Source organism: Malurus melanocephalus, unplaced genomic scaffold, assembly GCF_030028575.1.
Source record: "Malurus melanocephalus ecotype Western Australia unplaced genomic scaffold, MMel_1.1 scaffold_228, whole genome shotgun sequence".
Classification (NCBI taxonomy): domain Eukaryota; kingdom Metazoa; phylum Chordata; class Aves; order Passeriformes; family Maluridae; genus Malurus; species Malurus melanocephalus.
In genome coordinates this window covers 1,135,831-1,157,093 of record NW_026623460.1, presented here as the reverse complement: position 1 = coordinate 1,157,093, position 21,263 = coordinate 1,135,831, and the positions used below count along the sequence as shown (strand labels likewise).

Genomic DNA, 21,263 nt, shown 5'->3' with positions numbered 1-21,263 from the left:
TGCTTCTGGAAGAAAGTGTAGGCTGTGCTGAGCAAGTGCAGGCTGGATGTGGTAATTTCTGCGTGTCCCAGAGGTCACAGGCGGTGGAGATTCTCAATTCTGTCCAGATTCCTCTGGGTGTAGCACATTAGGAGTTGTTAAAGAATGAGTATTTTCATCCCAGATCAGACTTCTCTCCTGCCAAGCAGTCCCTCTTTCAGGCTGTGGATAAAGGAAGWCTATTTCTTGTTTCCCAGGGTGTGCCTCTAGCTCAGACAGCAGTTCACTGAGCAGCACAGAGCGCAGCCCAGTGCAGCTTTTCACTCTTCCATATCTAGGAAAATTTCCATACCTAGGCATAATGTGGCCTATGCATGATTTTAGCTCTTCAGGCACCTCGTAGTCCATCCTTGGTCCATCCTGTTAGGGAGGTGGCTGATGGATTGGTGCATATGTGTCCTTTTCTTGTCTTTCCCTTTTTCTTCTTGACTCAGAACCCTTTCTGAGAGGGAGAAAGGACAACCAGAGTTATTTGATACATGGTATAATAATTAGAGCAGGCCTKGAGAACCCTGGGCTTCCAGTGCCTTCAAACAGGGCAGGCACTAGATTCTCGATCAGGTATTTGCTCTTCTATGTGTAGCATAAATGAAAAAAAATATTTGGATTCTCTTTAAAAGAATTTTCTTTATATCACTCTGTCAGGGTTTTGGTGTTGTTTTTTGTTTTTAATTTGCTTTTCCAAAAACAAATGTGTAACTTCACAGCAAGTGTATCAAAATGGCAAACAACTGCAGCTAGGACAGGATAGCAAAGCTCCTTTTCAGTGTTTATTTATTTAAATAACAGGAATTAAATAGCAGAAAGCTATCCAGGGCACTTAGAGCAGTACTATTTAGACTAGCATGTGCTATCACATCAGCAGTGATCAAGATTTGTTGAGGAATGTGTGTCTGTGATTATGATAAAGACCATGTCCAGAGAAGCCTGCTATGTAGTAGTGCTGCTCTGAGTAAAGCATTTTCAGAATTTATTTTATTTTCCCTTTTATATAAGGGTCTAATTGTGCATGAAGTTTTAGACAAGAATCTTCATTTGCATGTAAATAAATGCATAAATAATCTCTATTTGCATAGCAAATTTAACAATATTAACTGAAATAATTTCCCAGAAAAGCTTTTGTAATTGTGGAATTGGTTTTACACTTTAGGCAGCATAACTTTTAGAAATACACGGGGATATGAGGACATAAATCAGTATTCAAGTTCTAAAAATCAGAAGTGCTGGCATGAAATGATACCTGTAGTGATAGATGTGTGARCATTTGGGTATCGCTTCCAAATACCTTACTAAGGCTGGATTTTATATCCATGCAAACAGCAAAACTGTAACTGTTTAAAGTACACAGACTTAAACCCAAAGAGCTTCATTTCAATGCATGAATGCCATTTCTGTTCATATATATTGCTCTAGTTGTTAGGATCTATCTTGTGAACTTTCCACCAAGAAGTTTTTTTCTCCTGAAAGTTTGTTATGACTGTTTGAAGTGCTTAAAAATCTAGAGCTAAATAATCTCAAAGTGTCATGGCAAACGCTGCAGCCTCCTTGGTAGTGGAATATTGCAGTTTTGATATCTGTAACCTCAATTGCAAGGTTTGAATGAACCATCCCCTGTGTGGATGTTCATCCCCTGTGTGGATGACTGTTCATGCWGACACATAGCTGAACGTCTGAATTGTTTCAGCCTGCTGCCCTTGCTTGAGAGGAAGTTTGTAGAATATGACAGTGATGGAGCAAAATGCATTAAATGGGAACAGAAACATCTAGCTTGTTAAATTGTTAATCATGTTGCTATGAGAAGGATCCTTAAGAAATACTGACAAAGAGCAGATGGATGAGCAGGTTCAGTGCCGTCTGAAATTAATGCAGAGCACATGCTGGGGATAACAGGAGATATTAGAGAGCTGGAGAACATGCTAAGACTTAGAAATCCTTCCCTGATCCCTGCAGGTAAAGGCAAGCTCAAGGTTTTCCTTTGCTGTCTTTGTACAAGTCATACATGTCAAATGTTTAACTAAAGCCACTTTTTTGCCTATTTTTTATAATCCTAGCAGGCTTCTGCCTCATTTGTTGGGGTTGAGGGTTTTTTGTGGCATCATACATGTTGCATACTGTGGAAGGGTGGATTACAGCATCTGCCAAAACTTCAGATTTATTGTTCCTTATCCTTCCAAATGCATTTCATGATCACAGTGTGGCCAGCATGACAAACCTACCATATAGAAGATCTTAAGAAAAACTACTTTCCCAGATAACTTAATGTGATAACGGAAGCTGTAATTTCTGGAGGTAATCTCTGCAATAGACATCCAGCATGTGGAAAGTCTTTGAGAGGCAATCTCAAAGATCTTCATATGCAGGTCCAGTGAAGTATATTTCAGAGTCTGTGGTGATCTGTAATCCCACTGGCCCAAGCTGAGAATGGCTCATAAAATGGTTACAGCAAAAGCCAAGAGATGTCACTGTGAAATACACAGAGATGGCAGAGGACTGGGGAGTTTCATGAAGCTGAGGGCTCCCATGTTAGTGATGTTCTTTCATGCAGAGGTCACCCCAAATTAAGTGTGCAGCAACAGCAGCAGTAGAATGGTTTTTGGAGGCAAGAGGGAGGTTTGAGCAACACTGTGTGCTAGTACTGCAGAGCATCCCAGACTCACCTTCTCCTGGATCGGTAAATARTAGGAAAGTTCAGGAAATCCTGGACTGCTTGGTGTGGAATGTGGATTTTCTGGGTGACACTSTGGCTTGTCCTTGTACACTGTATTTTATTTGGCAGGCTGCTGTCAGAGGGAATTCACAACAGCCCTTGTTCCTACTGCTGCTTCYAAGAGAGGGCCCTTGGACAAATCTCACCATTGTAGTGCTTTGCCATGTTGAGAGATGCAGATATGAAAGATGTAGCACATGATATTGTAACTTCTCTATATAGGCTTCATTATTAAAGTTTTTAATTCCTATTTAGTAAAATTACTAAGTTTTATAGCCAGGCATACTCAAGGTGGCAGATTTAAAGCRTGACTAAAGGCAAATATAGCTACCAGAGCACTTCTTTCACAGACTAATAATTTTCATACACTGTGATCACTTTTTTCACAGTGACCATTGTTTGGAGCATTTTTAGTGGACACCASGAAACCAAGTAAAAACAGATATTCATGGTATACTCTGATTCTGACACAGATGTGTTGAGTACCTATCCGTGCAATCAGTGTCATAAAAATAATTACAATATTGTAAAATTGACTTCATTAAATGAAAAACTAGGCTCTCTTTCCTCATTGAAGATGTTTTAAGGCTTAGTTATGAAGACTATTTGAGATTTGTATCAAGATGTCATTTCATTTAGGCTTTGCACTTTCAGGGAAAAAATGAGAATTATAGACTACAGTCATCAGAGTAGCTGTGTATGAATAGAGCTCAGGTTGATGCAGGAGAGAGAAGGATATTGCCTAGCTGATTCCTGCCGTATCCCGCAAAAGATAAACCCTTAATCGGATCCCTTATTAGCATAAAGTGTGGAAAAAACGGCTCATGCCAGGGATTACTTAGTAAAGGTAGTTAGTGGGAGAAATTATGCATTGAAAAAAAATACAAAATCCCTCAAATTAATCTTTGAAATACATGGAGTTTGACTCTCCTCTCTCTTAACACTGGGATAATTGAAGAATAATTCCATTTCAGTGTCTTAGAGCCCTAGTGTAGTTGGAGAGGAAATTGAGTTTGCCTGCTCTCCCACGATTTTGAAAGTTTTGCATTTTTAAGGCAGAAATGTTTATCCTTAAAATTGGTACTTGTACATTCAGAGGAAGAATTGTGATCCTGTGTCACAGAGTAGAAGAACCCTTTGTCACCTGATCTCCACTTGTTTAAGTCCAGACTGGAGTTTTTATGTCATTGTGGAGGTTTGATGCTGGTTAGCTTAAGTATTTGCTGGCTTTAGTATTTGCAGTTTTAAAAAAGCCAAACTGGATAATACATGTTAATTGTTTGGTGAATCTCTGACAGAAACCTTWGTTTATGTTGTCACTTTTACAATATTAAATTCTTCTGTGAAGATTAAAATATCAGATGTTTCGTTATTGTAGGAAGGTAGAACAGAATCTCTACTGGATTTGAAACTCTGCTCTTTAATTTTTAGTGGACATTTCTGACATTCCATGTTCATTTTTCAGCTTCAGACAACATCTTTACATATTAGATACACTGCCAATATGGTTAGCTGACTGAAACGTTTTTATTTATGCCCCGTGAATCCTTGTTTCTGGCATATCGTATTTCTTTTTTATGTGCAACTTAAGTAAGAAAATGTGTTCCATTGTTGGCCTCAGATGTAATCTTTCAAAACCAGAGAGGTTACGCTGGATTTTCGTAGGATTTTTCAGTTAGTTATATACCCTAGGAGAACATAACGGAGGAGGAAAATGCAGTAGGTGTGCTGAAGTTAACTTGTATTACTTCATTGTCATTTCTAGTCAGAAAGTTATTGCGCTGTCATTACTACAGACAATACAATCTGCACATGAATTGTTGATGAATATTTACCATTTTATGAAAACAGGTTGTTGATGACAGCTTCAATGTGAGCCATCTCTGTGTGCTTGGGGAATTCGGGCCTTGTGCCTGTTTGACTTAGCACACTAATCCCTCTTCCAGATATCCTCTAACAAAGAGGTAATCCTCTGGTGTAACTCAGTGTTCMCTGGTCTCAAGAGGAGAATTGCATTAAACAAAACCATTCCTTGCTCCTCCTCTCACTTCTGGGCAGAAAAAACATGGTTCACATGTAGAAATTCACAYATTTTGTCGAGGAAATCATGTATGCAATGTGCACATGAATAACCTCTCTGTTTAAAGGCTGATACTGTTAACATTTTCTCCGCATTTTTAAATTCTTTCCTCTTTTTGTCAYTCTCAGTAGGGCCGGATTGGTGCTTATTTGCACTGGGGTATATTCACAAACTGTTTTGAAGCTTTTTATGCCATGACATTGCTGGAAACGGGAACCARAGATTGAAAAAAAATATTTAAAGTGTTTTTACGGCTTAGCACCAAAGAATTTGATCTCTCCCTGTAGTCAGTTTTTTGCCGGTATAGTGCTGGTGAATACATGCTGGTGACTGGAATAATTTGGCAGCGCTTGATTCTTGGAAGAAATTCTTGACTGTGAGATCAGTCACGGATTGAGCCACATGTGCTCTTCAGATGTGCTTGCCCTCAAAGCTGTGGCTCAGCTTTGAGTCCATCAGTGTGTGCAGGTTTGGGCCATGCTGAAAGTCCATCACTGCTGTCTGGGATGGGTCTGCAGCCCGGCTGCGTCAGGTGTCGGCAGTCTGGAGCAGATGGCCAGGGCTCTGCTCATCYGCCGCTGATTTTGGATGGTTTTAACGTGAGCTGTGGCCAGCACAAACTCTGTGACTATGATRGAAATGCTCTATTCTTGAACCACCTCTTTGACATCCTGGGACAGACTATGGCTCTGCAAGCCAGTGCTTGCTGACAAAGATTCTGAATTTTACTTGTGTGGAGTTTTGTGGTTTGAATATGTCTAGGTCATATGTGGGATCAATGAGCAGGGACTCAGATTCGAAGAAAATTCCACATAAAAAAACAAGTTAGGAAGGAGTTCAGCTTCCTATAAAGGCAATGATAAGCATTTGAAGCACACAATAAGAATGAGGACATTTGGGAAAACAYGTTTTTCTCAGTAGAGACATTAATAATCATTTTAACAGTGTTATTTACCTCCTGCTGCTTGACTAGAAAGAGCAAATTGTAAGTGTGATTTCAGAATTAATCATTTCAAAGCCATTTGAATCATTTTCTGATTCAAAGCTCTAAGCAAATTACTGGGTTTATTGTTTAAAATGCTCATATCATAGAATGGGTGATTATTTTTGCCCTATAGTACTCAAAACAGAAAGAGAAAATTGCGAGAAAATTGCTGCTTTTTTTTTTTTTAATCTAAGGTGAGGTTGAAAGGAAGAAAGAAATTAGGTTGGGGGTTTGTTGATTTATGGTGGGGTTTTTTTTGGAATGAAACACCTTGTTTAGATGTCATTTGATATGTCATTTATGGAAAAGAAGATACTAATTTACTTCAGMTGGCATATGGAGGGCAGCTCTGTCATAGAGCAGGTCCCCTGTGATGTTTAATTTTCACTCTTTCCTGTATCCTCTTGGATGCACTTCATCACTTTGTGCTGGATACAGTTTTCAAAAGGATGCACAGAGATTTCCACAAAGTGCCAGATGGAAGTATTTCAGAGATATCAGAGTAACACCTCTGACACTTTGCCATTTTGGAGGTGATCATCTAAAGCAGGAGAGAATATTTCAGAGATGTAATGTCCAAGATGGGAGTTTCTGCACTGAAGAGAGGAAAGAAGCAGTAGACRTCCATGAGGATTGTCTTGGATTAGAAGAACAAGTCAATTATAGGAAAGGGACTCTTTTCCAAATGCTTTTCTGGAAGTCCCAAAACTGAGATGAAAAATTGCCAGCTCTAAAACTGACTGGATTTTTCTGCCCTATTTACTTCCTGAAATGCTTTGGTTTAYATTTATGTCCCTTACTACATAGGCATTTTCATTGTCTTTTTTAAAGTGTGTTTAAAATGTAAATTTTTGAATGCAATTTAYAGCACCAATAACTGCCTCTTAGCTATAAGGCTCTCAGTTGCTTTCTTCAAAATAAACACGCAAAGTTTTCTGAAAAGCAAACAAAAGCATTTTCTCTGGAAGCTATTCAAAAAAACCATCCTCCTTCTGGAAAGTGCCRACTGTTTATGTTGGCTGCATTTTTTGAGGTATATTCCATACAACTTGGCTTATCAAAGTCAATCCTCTCATGACAGGTGAGGAAAAAGGCGAGTGGATTTTCTTTCTTCTTTATTTTTTTATGTTTTTTCTTTCCAGTTGCCTAGAGAGATGTAAGTTGTTTTCATTAGTGAACCAAGAGATGGAGTATCTTAGCATCTAACTCACAGAACAGACAGAGCTGGTCTCGTATCTACCAAAAAAAAAGACTGATAGTGTCAGAATGTCTGAGCTCCAGAAAGCACAGCTTGATGGGAGAGACCAGCTCCAGAAGCAGGGTGCGCCTAACTGTGTAAGGAGGAAGTAATTTCAGAGTGTTTATGGCTGTACAGCTCTTTATACCATTCAGAGCTACCTCAAATGGTACAAATTGACTGTGCTGAGGGGAGAGTGTGAGAGCCTGACCTGCAGTCTGCAGGAGAAAACATGGCAATTTTGTTGGCAGTGATGTTGATGGAGTGAGAGCTTTTTTGGCTGGGCTTCAGTGTTAATATTGCATAACCTTCTCAGAATATTTCCTGAACTTTTCATTAGGAGTTACATTTTTCGGGMGTTACAATTGTCTCTGAGTTCTGTTTCAAACGGTAATCTGGTCAATCAACACTTTGCTTTAGCAGCTTCTGTTGATTAGTCTCCCCCCTAATTCACATATCCTGTGAAAGGAACACAAATAATTGCAGTGATTCCCTGAAGAACAGAATTCAAGGCAGAGAACAGTAAGGCTCAGAGTTATCAAGCCAATCTGAAGTTCTCTGTTGAGGGGTGCCTTTTCCCTACGCTTTTTCCCTTCCTTCTCCAGAAGGTTTTTAAAGTTTGAGCAAGTAAGTACACAGAATTAAAAGTAATGAATTCAATATAAATGAATGCAAAAGCTTCAGGAAGTTGCTTTGATTAATTCTGTTGCTTTGATTAATTCTGTCATTGTTTGTGCCTCACACGTTTTAGCACATCGACTGTATAGATCATATATGAACATAATGTGTAAATCAAGGACCGGGGAGTTGCTGCTTGTATTAACTTCTTACTATGAATCTGCATTAAACATCTGTGTAGTTTTGAATGGCAAGGATTTAGTCTGAACTAATTTTTTACACTTCTGAATCACTAATATCTTCATCATGTCTGCACAGGTTTTGTCGGTGAAAATCTGGTGTGTCTTCTGGGATTAGGTTTCTTTTCAAGATGATTTATCATGGACTTAATATCAGACAGTCACTACAGATAACTCCACTGAGTCTAGTGGGCATTACTTCAAACCTGTTAAGAGTTCTGCAGTGCTTTAAGTGGAGGACATTCCTGCCCTAAGTGATGCTGAATATATGAACAAATAATGTAAAAATAGTAAAGCAACACAACTGAAAAAAAAATATGCTAGGTGAATTGTCCTGAACTCCTCTCTTGTTTGCTTTTGCTGAAAGCTTGTCCCCCAGGAACATACAAGCCTGAAGGTTCACCAGGTGGAATCAGCACTTGCATCTCATGTCCCGATGAGAATCATACTTCTCCACCAGGAAGCACCTCCGTTGAGGATTGTACATGCCAGGAGGGATATCGTGCTGTAGGACAAAGGTGTGAAGGTAAGTTCTTCCATCCAGGAACGGAATATCCCTGAAATGCACAAAGCAGTGCTGGGACTATTTTTAAATATGGTTTTGCACTGTCAGGGACATGTCMAATTGCAGGCAAAATGCATGCACAAGTTTCTGTGTCATTCCAAACTGGCAAAAATGCCAAGGTGCAAGCTGAGTTAGAAATTATAAAAGACTGTATTCCTTCAGTGGGCTATTGCACTCCGGTAAGTAATCTTTTTGTTGTGGCTGTTTAATTATTTAGTTGTTCACTGCCCTGAACTGAAGCCCCCTGAAAATGGTTACTTTGTCCAGAATGTCTGCAACAATTACTTTAATGCTGCCTGTGGAATCCGATGCAAAGCAGGATTCGATCTCGTGGGAAGCAGCATCCGACTTTGCCAACCGAATGGGCAGTGGTCTGGATCAGAGGCTACTTGCAGAGGTATGGATGGCATGCATTTGAAAAGTACTTTTCCTTTTGTTTGTTCTTAACGGTGGTTTCCTCTACGCACTACATGGCTGGGTGTGCAGKTCTAATGCTGTGGGTGGAAGAAGTTCCAAAGGTTCGCTGCCACCCCAATCACTCTGTTTCCCTCCTTTCTAAAATGGAAGGAGGACTTCTACAATCAAAAAAGAAGAGCAAGGTTTACTAGGCACACAGTCTTTTGCAAGTGAATATACAGTCCCCTTCCTTAAACCTCTCTTCAATTCTCTCCATGTAATCTCTATGCATTTTGTATCTACTTTGTGTAAATCCAATGACCCTAATTAGTATTTAAATGTTAAGGCCTTGCCTTATGGCTGGAAACATCCACCAGACTCAGCATAGAGGCACGTTGGTGTTGGGAGACATTAGCCATGGAAGAATTCCATTTTGCTTTCTCGCAGTTTTTTTTTTACCAAAAATAGGAAAGCTTGGGACTTGAGCAGAGTCTTCAGAAGAATTTTGAGTGGAATTTCAATAGGGAACACTGATAATATCCTAGAAGTTCACCATGAAAGAATGTCAGCCAGAAATAAAAAGAAGGTGTGAAAGGGAGGAGACACAAGAAAGAGCACCCTGGAAAACATTATTTGTGGATTTTCTGACAGAAAGGAGAAGCTTTCAATAGAAAATGAATTGCTGGCCAGTACTATGTGGATACCTTAAGTAGAAGGACTTAGAGCTGAGGACTTCCCAGGAGTCTCAAACTAAAGGTGCACGCTAYGTCAGGCAGACTGGGATGCTGGGAAAGCGCACCCACTGTCAAAGCTTCTATCACACACCCTTGTGCAAAAATCTGGGAAAAACTGCGGTCAGCCAAAAAGAAGGGATCCTTCATCTTCTCTCTCATGGAGAAGTAGAAGATTCTAGTACCTGAAAATCTTGCTGGAGCATTTAAAGGAATTGACCTATGTGATGTTGGGGGTGTGGTCTTTCTTTAACAGGGAACTTGGAAGATGGGGAAAAAGTCTGCATTGATACATTGTCTTGATATTAAGCTAATATCCTTTGAATATCCTATATTGGAAGAATATATTTTTTCTTTTTTTGTGCCGTTGTTCATCATACTGAAGACTTCCAATCTGAAAAAAAAATTAAAAATCCCACTGTTACATATGCTGGATCAGCTAGTCTTGATTCACTCAGACTGTGAAAGGGACAAGATCAAAGGCATGGTTTATATCTGTCTTGTTAATCCCAGGAGTATTTTATCACATAAATTAGGAAGGGAGAGTGAAGGAAAATCCCTTTGCACTGCTTTGGATTTTGACATTAAATACTCCTCAGTTCTTTCGCTAGCTAAAATCTGCTGTGCTATTAGAAAGTGATTAATGCAGTCATGTCATGCAATTAACGATGACCCAGGAAAAAAACAACTGTAAACCATTTATTTAATCCAGGAAAATTTGTTAGGAGAAACCCCAGGGCAAGCAGAATGTATTGTTATTGTTGTTGCTGTTTTCACTGGCTTTATGGAAATGTTTCTTGGTCATGGAAAATGTGTTACTGATAAGAGGATAGGTTGGTGTTTGAAACCGTGACAGGGTGGCACAGGCTCAGTTAGGGATTTCTGCCAGAGCCATTCTGAGACACTGAGCAAGTGGGAACATTGAAACATGTGAGGAGGCAGGAACACTACAACTGTGTAGTCCTTCCAGAAGAAATGGCTGGACAGGCTGGAGTGAAGGAGCTGCCTTCTCTGTAGGCACATTAACCTTGTCAAGTGCCTCATCGTTGCTCCTAATTCATTCAGGCTTCCTAAGCAGCAGAGTTTGGTAGAATTTGCTTTTTTTTTACTGCAGATTGGGTGTTTCCACTTCTGTAGAARTCTTAAAAGAGCAAGCCTACTTTTTTGTGTATAAAGCATGTGAGATTCGGCTGTAAATATGTTTTTCTTACTCTCCCTGCTAGAGATAAGATACAGCAAATTATGAAGCCACTCAAAACTCAGAGTGCCTCTCAAAAAATGGGCATTTCAAGATCGTTTTTAAATACACATGCTCAAGAATGCCTGGATACAAGAGTAATAATATTTTCAGAGAGTAAACATGAGACTGTAACAAAATAAAGATATATTAGGTACATCTAAATGGCTTTTTTCATTCTTTTTTATCCCATATACAAAAGTCTTTGCTACAGACTTATTTTTTTCCATTTAGGTGGCACCATAGCTGTTAAAAAAAAAAAAAAACAAAACAAAACAAAAAAACCCCCCATCATTTAAGATGTTGTTTGTAGTTTCAGAGGCTCTGTAGTTACTGGCTTTTATAGAGATGGCTTTCATGTGAAGGACCACTCAGGCTACATTGTCCATTAATTAGTTTAAGGTGTCTAGTGRTGTCCACTCGCATGCAGAGTAAACAATTACTGGAGAAAGGAAAGGTTGCCAAGTTGGTTTCCCTTTGAGTGCATTTGTAGAGGGGATAATGTTTGCCTCCTACCTGGCAGCAGCAAGAATAAATWAATTGGTAAAACCAGCTTCCCAAACCACAGCAGATAAATTGTCCAGCTCTCTGAAGCTACCCATCATCAGGTTGCCCTCCTGCCAGCAAGGTAAATAGAAGCTGTGGAAAACAAACAAGTGAGAGCAGAGTTCTGTTCTGAGGAGGGGATGAGAGGCTGGGGGAGCTGGACCTGTTTAGCCTGGAGAAGACTGAGAGGGGATCCTATCGAAGTGTATTAAGAATCTGAAGAGGAGGGAGACAGGCTCTTCTTGGTGGTGCCATGCAATAGAATGAGAGGCGATGGGCAGAAACTGATGCACAGCAAATTCCACCTGAGCATGGGGAAGATCTTCTTTACAGTGAGGATGACTTGAGTCCTGGAAAAAGCTTCCGAGAGAGGTTGTGAAGTCTCCCTCACTAGAGATACTCAAAAGCTGTCTGGACGCAGCCCTGTACATGTGCTCTAGGATGACCAATGTAGAGCAGAGAGGTTGGATTAGATGTGCTCCAGTGGTCCCTTCGAACCTTAGCCATTCTGTGGTTCTGTGAGTTTAGGGAACTGTAATCTTCATTACTGTATTTTAGAGCAATCACACCATTTGCCCTTGTGTGCTTTTATCCCTCTTTTGAACATACTGATCAGTATCTGCCAACTTCAGTTGAGATCAGTTTTAAATGGGTTTTCCATTCATTTTGGAAATCAGTAGCTGATGATTGGTGTACCACCATTGTCACATACTTGTGCCCGGGCTGTAGGTGTGTACAGTTTAGCTGATTGAGGGACCCAAAGGCTGGGGGTGTGTGTGTAGTTCAGAATTTTGTCCAGAGGGGATCAAGGGCACAAATGCTGGAGCGTGAGATCCTAGCTGAAAAGGAACTTCACTGAAAAAACAGGACAAAGGAAAGAGATCTTACGATAAAATCTTGAGGTTATGACACTGAAACAAAGAACATCAATACAGGTAATTCAATGCTACTTTTTTCTTAYTATGATCATTCCTCTCTTTTGGGACCAATTGTAATTACAGAGTCACTGTGCTAGATTGCAGCATCAGGATGTAGAAGTAAAACCATAAGACAATCTGAGAATCACTCTTCACTTCCCTGCTTCCCTTTCTGCATATTCATCCTGCACAGAAATCCCTTCTCCTTGGAATCATACTGTTTACAGTGTTTGCAAGACATTACAGRAGAAAAGGCTCTGTGCTGAGCAGCAACCAGGACTGTCTCCATRCCTGACCCCTGAAAGGGTCTCTTTTGTCTCAACAACAGCCTGATTTGTTCCTTTTCATCTCTCATCGACTGGTATACAAGCCATATAAATGGCTTTTATTCCTTCTTCCTTCCTTTCCCTGTCTCTTCAGCATACTGAGTGTCTTCTCTTCTGACTTGTGRAGGCTTACACCTGTCTGTATTCTGTGAATTCAGTCCAGAGTGCCTGAGAGCATTCCTGAGTACCCAGACACTGTCATCCAAACTGTTCCAAAGCTCTTAGCCTGTTCCCTGGTGGGTACTCAGCCCTTACCATCCTGCCGGTTGGAAATCCCCCAAGGAAGTCTCAGACCTTATTGCAGACTATAAACTCCCAAGGACACACACTTCTCCATTTTTTTTCCACTTTTGCCTGCAGCTGTCCTGTTTTGAGGGCTGATAGACATTAYTAGCTCAGGCTGCACACTGTGTGCCAGGTGCACAGTTATTTTGTTTGTTTGGACTCAGGTCAGCACTTAGGGAAGTGTGTGCCCAGCCTAATACATTTTGTGTGGGTCTGTTTCAGGAAGAGGAAGGCATCAAGCCTTTAGAGCCTGTACTAGTTCTATTCCCTAAATTAGCACAAACTACTGTAACTAATTTACAAGAGTGTATCTGAAACATTGGGCAAAGTAGAATAACTCGGTACTCAGTGCTGAGAGTGAACTGTTGTTTTTTTCCCTTTGCAGTTCGAACATGTCCCAGACTTTGGCCTCCTCAAAATGGACACATTAATTGTTCAACAGCTGATATCTCCTATAAGACAGTATGTTTTGTGACCTGCAGTGAGGGCTATGAAATTGAAGGAAACAGCAAACTCACCTGCCAGGGAACCTCTCAGTGGGATTCGAAGGAGCCAAAGTGTGTGGGTAGGTATCTGATCCAGCACTGTCTGTCCACATTAGAGTGCAGCMTTTTCTCACATGCTGTCACAGGTGAGAAATTCTCCATATTTTGGTAAGTGGTGAAGCCAAGATATGAATGAGAATTTCTCTGTGTTTTTTTACACTGGTCTTAAAAGCTGGGGAAGGGCAAAGGAATTTGTAAGTGGAGAAAGTGGAGAAATTATCATTTAAATCCAGCGTGGACTGCTGAAAGGTTGTTRTATCTGGTTCGTGTAAAGACACCATCACATAGTGTGTTACAGGAAACATAGAAGCAGTAGGTCTATTCTAGGGATTAAATATGAACAATCCGCGGTTTGAGAAACAATCTCAAAGCTAAAGTTGATGTGCAGGTATGGACCAGCTCACGATAGCCAGGCCCTGTGTGCCAAGTAAAGGCGTGGCAATTGTCACTTTTGCAGGACAGAGAACAAAGGAATGGTTTACACAAGTTAGAAACTAAGCATCTCTTGAGTCAGAATTCAGAGGTCACAGCAGCTGTGTGAGGAAAGGTAGACATATCCTGCTGTTCCAAAAATAAGACTCATATTTTAGTAGTATCCATTTAAGACCAGTGACAGGTATTGAATTAACTTTAAAAAGTAGGATGATGACACACAGTTGAAACACTTTCAAACACAGACTGAAGAAAAAACAAGAAAGAGCAAGTCTAAAGTCCAGCACTTCAGAAGTTGATCCAGTCAGAGTGAAGTATATGTCACCTGGGTCCCGTGAATGCAATGCCAGRAGGGTGATTTTGCTTGAACCCCTGTCTATTTATTTACTGTTTTATTGCAGTCTTAAAAATGTGGACTTTGTGTGAGAAAAGCATGAATTTCCAACTGCAAGTACATTCTTTAAATGATGAAAATAATCCACATGAATTAATTTATCAAGACAGTTTTGTTAAGAGATCCTAATCTTTGTTCTGTTAAAATCAGTGGAAAAACTTCAATTAACTTCAAAAGGAAGGAGCCCTGAAATCCGGTTGGAATATTATAATTAGAAGATTAACCATATTCATCAGTTAAATTCATCCTTCCTAGCTTAGCATTTTGATTAGTAAAATCCAGCTCTACTGTATCAGAAGATTTCTTTACACCATGCAATATTGCCTCCATTCCTGGATTACCCGTGGCAATATCTCATTTTTGCTGAGTCTGAAAAATCTAATTATCTAGATTCAGATCTGGAAAAAAGTTACCTTTAATTGTCAGAGAGGAAAGAGTATTAGCTGAGAAGCATCTCTCTGCTTCTTCTTGTGACTGGTGTTTAGAGCAAGCTTGCTGAAACTCTGGTTTAAAATATATGCGTGGAGTTTTATTCAGGGAAGGATGTAAATCAAAAGATTGATATTGTTTCCTCCTCAGAAACTAGCTGTTGTATTCATTTGCTAAATGATCATCATTGTCATGGAGGTATTGTGTGTTTTACTCCAGATAGCTCCTAACTATTCTTTACCATCTGCTACATAAAAGGTACTGGAAATCCTGCTGTATTTAGGCACTTGTAATTGATAATTATTAATTTCCTATCCTCCTGTTAGAAAACTGAAACAGAGTTGCCTTCATCTGTTTCCTTGAAACAGATTTCTTGGCCCTCRGGGTATTCTTCTAGCTGGTTTTGTGAATGTTTTTAGGTTTGACTGCTCATCAGTGCAAAGTTTGCAATATCTGTGAGTTAGCTCACTGAGCCTGTACCACAGCCATCTGTAACCATAATTTACACTGTACCATAACATTGCTCCGATTGTTTACAGTCACTTCTGTGGGGTCTGTGCTTATTCATCTCTTTCCAAGAGACTGGATGGCAATGGAAGTTCGGATATTACGTATGTTTTTAGTTTTTGTCTTTTTCATTAAAGATATAATTAGCAATTTACTACTTTTGAGTAGGCTATATATATTTCATAAATGTCTGACAAACAACTTATCTGCAGAAAAGAGAAGCTTTGTCATTTGTCCGATTTGGGGGAAAAAAATCCCCAAAACAAAAAAAMCTCCAGTCATGTTCTTGTGTTTCTTTCCCATTGGCAAAAGTTTAACACAAATCACTTTAAAATTAATGAATTTTGCAAGATGCTTTTCTCCTTTCTTTGTTCAAGGTTTAGTGAAGAAAAGTAAAAACACAAATGACATCCAGGGTGTTGATGCCATCTAGCGTTGAAAGAATTACTATTTCACACTTCAGCTTTCAGCTGGCCAATTTTTTTTCCCTGAAACCGTCTTGGCAAAGGGATTGAAGGAAAGAGGCATGATTTGCTTTGTAATCTTCTTGTTTGTCTCAAGTTCCTTTTGATGTTAAGAATTTTGATACAGTGTTGTGTTTCATCACAGGTGGTTGCAGGTAAAAGCAGTCTCTTGTCTCTCCTTAGAAATACTTCATTCTTCCCTATTACTTCCCTATTGATATGACTTATGTCATGGATATCACTCTGCCCTTGATGGATTCCAGACTTTTGGATCACCTTGATTAAATTCTGGAACTGAAAACAGATAAAAACAATCTAAACAGCATTATTACGTTGCTTTTTCTGGTAAAAACGTTACTTAAATGAAATTCCCTTGGGCAAGATATACCAAATTTTATCCAGAGTTTTTGTCAGATTTCAGGATTTGCTCCACTTGGATTTTTCTAGTATAGCTGGAAGTGTCTCAAGCAAGAGACCAAGCTGTTACGGCTTCCAAAGAGGTGCAGTTTTCTCCGCTTTTCATGCTTACGTATTTCACAGTTTCTCTACTTGTTCCCAGAGTAATATGTATTTTAATGCTTTTAGCTCATCTCTTCAAATATTGTTTTTAAAATTTGTGCTCTTTTTGCTATTTGTTGGTTACCTTTATGTGGTGAGCAACCAAAACTTAGGTTTTGGGTTTTTTTGCCCTGCTGGAGTTGTTCCACCTTGCAGAGCCAACAGTATCTGCCTGAACTGAATAAATGTGTTAGTAGGATTTGTGATCTGTGCATCCTGGTGAGATGAAGTGCAGTTATTAATTGCTTGGACTTTAAAAACRTTTCAGTACTGAGGGTTTAAATTTCAGGAAACACACAGAATGCTTAGAATCTTTAAATTTGTTTCATGCATAAAAACCAGTTTTCAGTTATTTGCTGCATGTTTTGGGAGAGGAGAGGAATGTGAAGTGTTTTGAATGTGAATCACTTTTCTGTCATTAAGCCATTGCTAAGAGCTCAGTAGAGCTTCCCTTCTGCGTTGCTGGGTGGGGTTGGTTTTTGTGCAGCCTTGGTGTAAAGATCTGCCTGATTTCTTCACTGATGTATTATAAAGAGTTACAACTCTTCTCATTGGCTCTGAATTAGGAAGCATTTTTCTCATCTATTTGCCTATTATCTGTTGTAAGAAACAATACTGAAAGCGTTTGAACTGCACTCATGGAATACTCCTTTTTGCCCTCTTCGTTAATGCCTACATATTTGAAGTAAAATAACATTCCTAAAAACAGCTTAAGAATGAAAGAATTCTTTCATTAATCTGTTCAAATACATTATGGCTTTTGCTTTGATGCAGATTGTCTTCAGAATTTGTAGTGAACCCTAGTAATAAAATAGTTCAAAACTTGAATTTTAAATCTTTAAGCAGACATCAACCCTTCCTGATTTTACAGAGCCCAGCTGCTTCCTATGGTCACCCTGAGTCTTTCCAGCTGTTTTGAACCCAAAAACCAAGTCCAATTTCATTTAGTTTGGAATGCAGTAAGCAAAACTGTGTGTCATATCCGTAACCTGTAAAGAGTTCATGGGAGAGTAGCCTTCTTCTTTTTCCTTTCTTATTTCAAGATGGAGTATAGAAGCTGTAGAAGGCTACAGATACCTCTTCTATTACCCCTCTCTTGMTGTGGTCTAGTTTTCATAGAAGGAAGGAAATGCAACTGCAAACGAACCATAAAAGATGAAGCTGAAGGGAAAGGAAGAAGAAAAAGGAAAAAAGAAAAAATAAAGCAAATCCAGAGAGTKAGATAAAGTGAATCTCCATGACAATTGTTGTTTCTGTTTCAGTGAAGGGTGGAAGCAAGGCACAGAAGAMCTGATAAACTGAGTGCTGTTTACTTCAGTGAGCACTGAGAGTGAAGCAGCAAGGTTTCATCAGGTCTTAATGTTTTGGTGCACTCATACCCCTACCAGCTCTTGAAAAGACTCTGTATTTTGTGTTCCCACCAAGCTTCCATTTGACTTTATTTGCAGGTTTTTTTGAATGTGTGCTTTGTGCATGTCAGTCATATGTCCTACTGCTCTCTTGCAGAAAAGCGTTGTCCCATCCTCCAGAAACCAGCAGGTGTGACAGTTCTCCCTCCCAGGTGTGGGCTGGAGCCTGCCGTTTCTGGGACTGTGTGCCAGCTAAGCTGTCCCCAGGGATTCATCTTGTCTGGAGCTAGAGAAGAAATAAGGTGCATTTCATTTGGGAGATGGARTGCAAACATCCAGGAGGCTCTGTGTAAAGGTAGAGACCAGCACAAAATCATGTCTGTGTACACGTGAGTGCAGAATTGAAGGGAAGCACACAGCAAACAGCTGAGTGAGGACAGGTTTGAACTGGGGAAAGCACAACTTAAACAGTTTGTAAGAAGTGTTGCCTGTACCTTTATAGCTTAACTGTCAGATTTGGCYTCATGTGCCATTGAAATTTCAAAGTAGAGGTAAAAGTTCATGTTTTGAAGATAGTTGAAGTGGAGCCCACACTTCTAATAAAGTAACAATGAAAGTTTAGTACAAGTTTATGTAAATCCCATAGTCAGAGGGAAGCTCTAAAGGCTGTGTAAACCCTGGCTGATAGACACACCACAGAGAAATGTTCGTTTTAGTTGTCTTTGAGTGGCTGTGACTATTGACATGCCCCAAGCAACAGCACACCAGAGTTAAGGCCAAAATTGGCTAACACCAAGTGGACTGGCTGGGCACAAGAGGATGACATTCATTTCAGTACAGACCTGCCATGTTTACCCACTCTTTTAGAAGTGTTAGGTTRTTTATTCCCTTACACATGTGCACAATTGAGTAAGAAGGGGTCTGGCTTTGGACTACAGCAGGATAAAAGCAGGAGTTTGTATGGGAWTATGCTCTTCACCTCTTCATGAACTGTAGTGCTCCGAGAATCATTGGTTTCCCCCCAGCCTGGGGCCCTTGCCAGCCACTGGGTAATGGAACAGTACAGAAAACAGTCACGGCAGTCATCATGCCAGGTCACTGCAGAAACTGAGGCTTTTTTCTCTCTCCAGGCCAGGAAGATTTTGTCTCTTYCCTTAAACATATTGTTTCCCATTTTGTGATGTACCACATTGTTTTTCTGAATCTCTTGTATAAACCTGGGCCAAACCACAGTTTTTAATATCTGATGTGATCCCAGCACAAGCTGAAGTGTTCAGATCAAGATAAAACAGCATGGCTTGGGTTCAAGCTTTTAGATATTACCAGTGCATAAACCCCTAACGTAGGAGGCACTGAGAACTCTGAAGCTTATTCTTTTTGAGTAAAAACTAACAGTTGCATTTCAGTTGCTTTCATTCTTGTTATTGTATTTCTCTGTTTTGCTGCCAACATATTTGGCCAGTTCAAAAAAGCCATTTTCTTTCTGACTTATTTATTATTAGCTTTTCTAGAGGATTTCACTTTTAAATGGAATTTGCCCCAGCYTGAAGGCTATGGTCAAGGGAGTGTGAACCATTACTGGTAGTTATTTATATAATAATGTGTTTGTAATAAAATTTTCATTTGTATTGGTTCAAAGGAAGGCAAAATCACATGTATTTATTGCTTCATATTCTTAATTATGTAATTTAATTGCCCAAGTTATGTCTTCACTGGAATTATTTCATAATAAAAATATAAGTGATATCAGTTCTGAGTTGCTTTAAAGCCTCTTGGGCATAGATGAGTTCAGAGCCAAATGTGTCCTTGTCTTATGAATCCAGAGACCATTTATCAAGCAGCACTACAGCAATAAAATAACCTGAACACAAATGTTTTGGGAGGCCCTGTGCCAGTGAAATTAAGAAGTACTTCAAATTTGTCAGAGCAACTTGAGGCTTAAATRTTGATGCTTATGTTACCCATATTGTGCCACCAGTCTTCTGGAACCATCTGGTGTTGTCACGTGTCACAAGAAGACTCTATTTGTCCTACACAATACTTTTTAACAGGAATTTATTGAGGGACATTCCCAGCAACTGCTGCCCAAATTCTTGACATTGTTTCTTTAAGTCAGTTCCACAGCATGCTCCAGAGAATTTGAGAGTCTTTATTGTCTTGTACATAATATAAATATCATGTCATAACTACTTTCAGGTTTTTTTAATTCACTGACTGTCAGAAACAAGTGTTTTCATCTGTATGTGTCCTGTGTCTGGACAGTGAAAGGATAGAGAAGGAAGGGAGAGTAATAAAAGAAACAAATTAATTCTTACTTATTCCTTCGGTTTTGGTTCTGTGTAGCAACTTCTGTGCCCARTGATGTACAAAAATACAGCAAAAATCAGTCCTTTCCCCAGGAGAATTTACTATACATGTGTGAGTCCMTAGGCAGGAGTTCCAAAGGGGCAGAGACAGAAAATTTATGAAGAAACATGCATTTACATTCCAGGCAGTACAAAAAAGAGTGGTTATAGCAAGTTTCAGTCTAACCATTATAGAGGTTTTGCATCTGTAATACCTCATATAAAAATAGTTTATCTTTTTCCGGTTTAGATATTGAAGCACCTCAGATCCACTGCCCAGATGACATTGAGACTGCAACTCTGGAACATCATAACTCTGCTAATATCAGCTGGCAGGTACCCACAGCTGAGGATAAYTCTGGCGATGAGGCAAGTTAAAATCTGTACCTATCTAACTGGAGGCAGTCTTTCTAATTTCAATTAATTTTATGATCCCTTAGAATTTTTTCTTCTGATAAGCAGAAGAAAAATCTGCTAGGATTTTTGTATCTTGAGAATTCAACATTTTCTGTCTTGATTGGAGTTATACAGTCACAGAACACTGCATGGAGTTTCAGTGCATAAAACCTCATATGGTTAATTTATGTGGTCAAAAGAAAGAATGTGCTCTTGTTTATAAAATGGAGACAGCTGCTTTAAAAATGAGCACTTAGAATGTGAAGGAGTTTAATAAACTCTTCTCAGAAGGAAGTAAACCCGTTCATTAATCTRAAAGGCTAACAAGTACATGCTGTGATAAGTAAAAACTAATTTCARCTTCCCGGGTGAGAAAGAGAAATCTGATTTTCCTGTGCAAGGCTCAGAAGTGTGGCYGTTGGCTACTATGGGTGTCTGAGCCCTGGAGATGGAGTTACCAGTTGCTCTAGATTTGTTTCATTAAGAGCAACATTCCCTGCAGGCTCAGGCATGATCAAGTTACAGCAATGGAATGCTTTATCAGGACTCAGCAAAGGAACATGAGTCTGTGTATGTTTTAATGTAACACAAATGCAGGAGGTTTTTTGCACTAGGAAACTGAGCTACCCCAGTAAAATATATCTAAGTTTACACATTTTTTTCTGTGGCATAGCTATTGTCAGACACTACAGCTCTGCTGACACAGACTCAAACACATATTTAGATTAAAACTGGATGTGTAAGTACTTATAGCCCACAACTGAATGCTCCATTCCTCTCCCAGGTCTGCCACTCTTGCAGTTGGAGAACTGTCTGCAGGCAAAGCAGGTTCTGTGCTGTAGTGTGCCCTCAGACCCATTAGGCAAACAAGGGTCAATCTGGAGTTTTCTTACTGCAATTTTCTTAGTGCTGTAATCTGCAGCAGGTCAGGGTCCA

General features: G+C 39.6%; 1 protein-coding gene across 2 annotated transcripts in view; it reads left to right on the top strand.

The window, feature by feature from the left end:
• SVEP1 (sushi, von Willebrand factor type A, EGF and pentraxin domain containing 1) overlaps positions 1–21,263 on the top strand; it is a 114,836-nt gene that overhangs the window by 31,208 nt on the left and 62,365 nt on the right. For both annotated transcript variants that reach the window (XM_057374566.1, XM_057374565.1), the window contains exons 4-8: positions 8,273–8,431; positions 8,688–8,867; positions 13,294–13,473; positions 17,744–17,941; positions 20,182–20,300. In XM_057374566.1, coding sequence (XP_057230549.1) covers positions 8,273–8,431; positions 8,688–8,867; positions 13,294–13,473; positions 17,744–17,941; positions 20,182–20,300 — 836 coding nt within the window. The remainder of the gene's footprint in view (positions 1–8,272; positions 8,432–8,687; positions 8,868–13,293; positions 13,474–17,743; positions 17,942–20,181; positions 20,301–21,263) is intronic.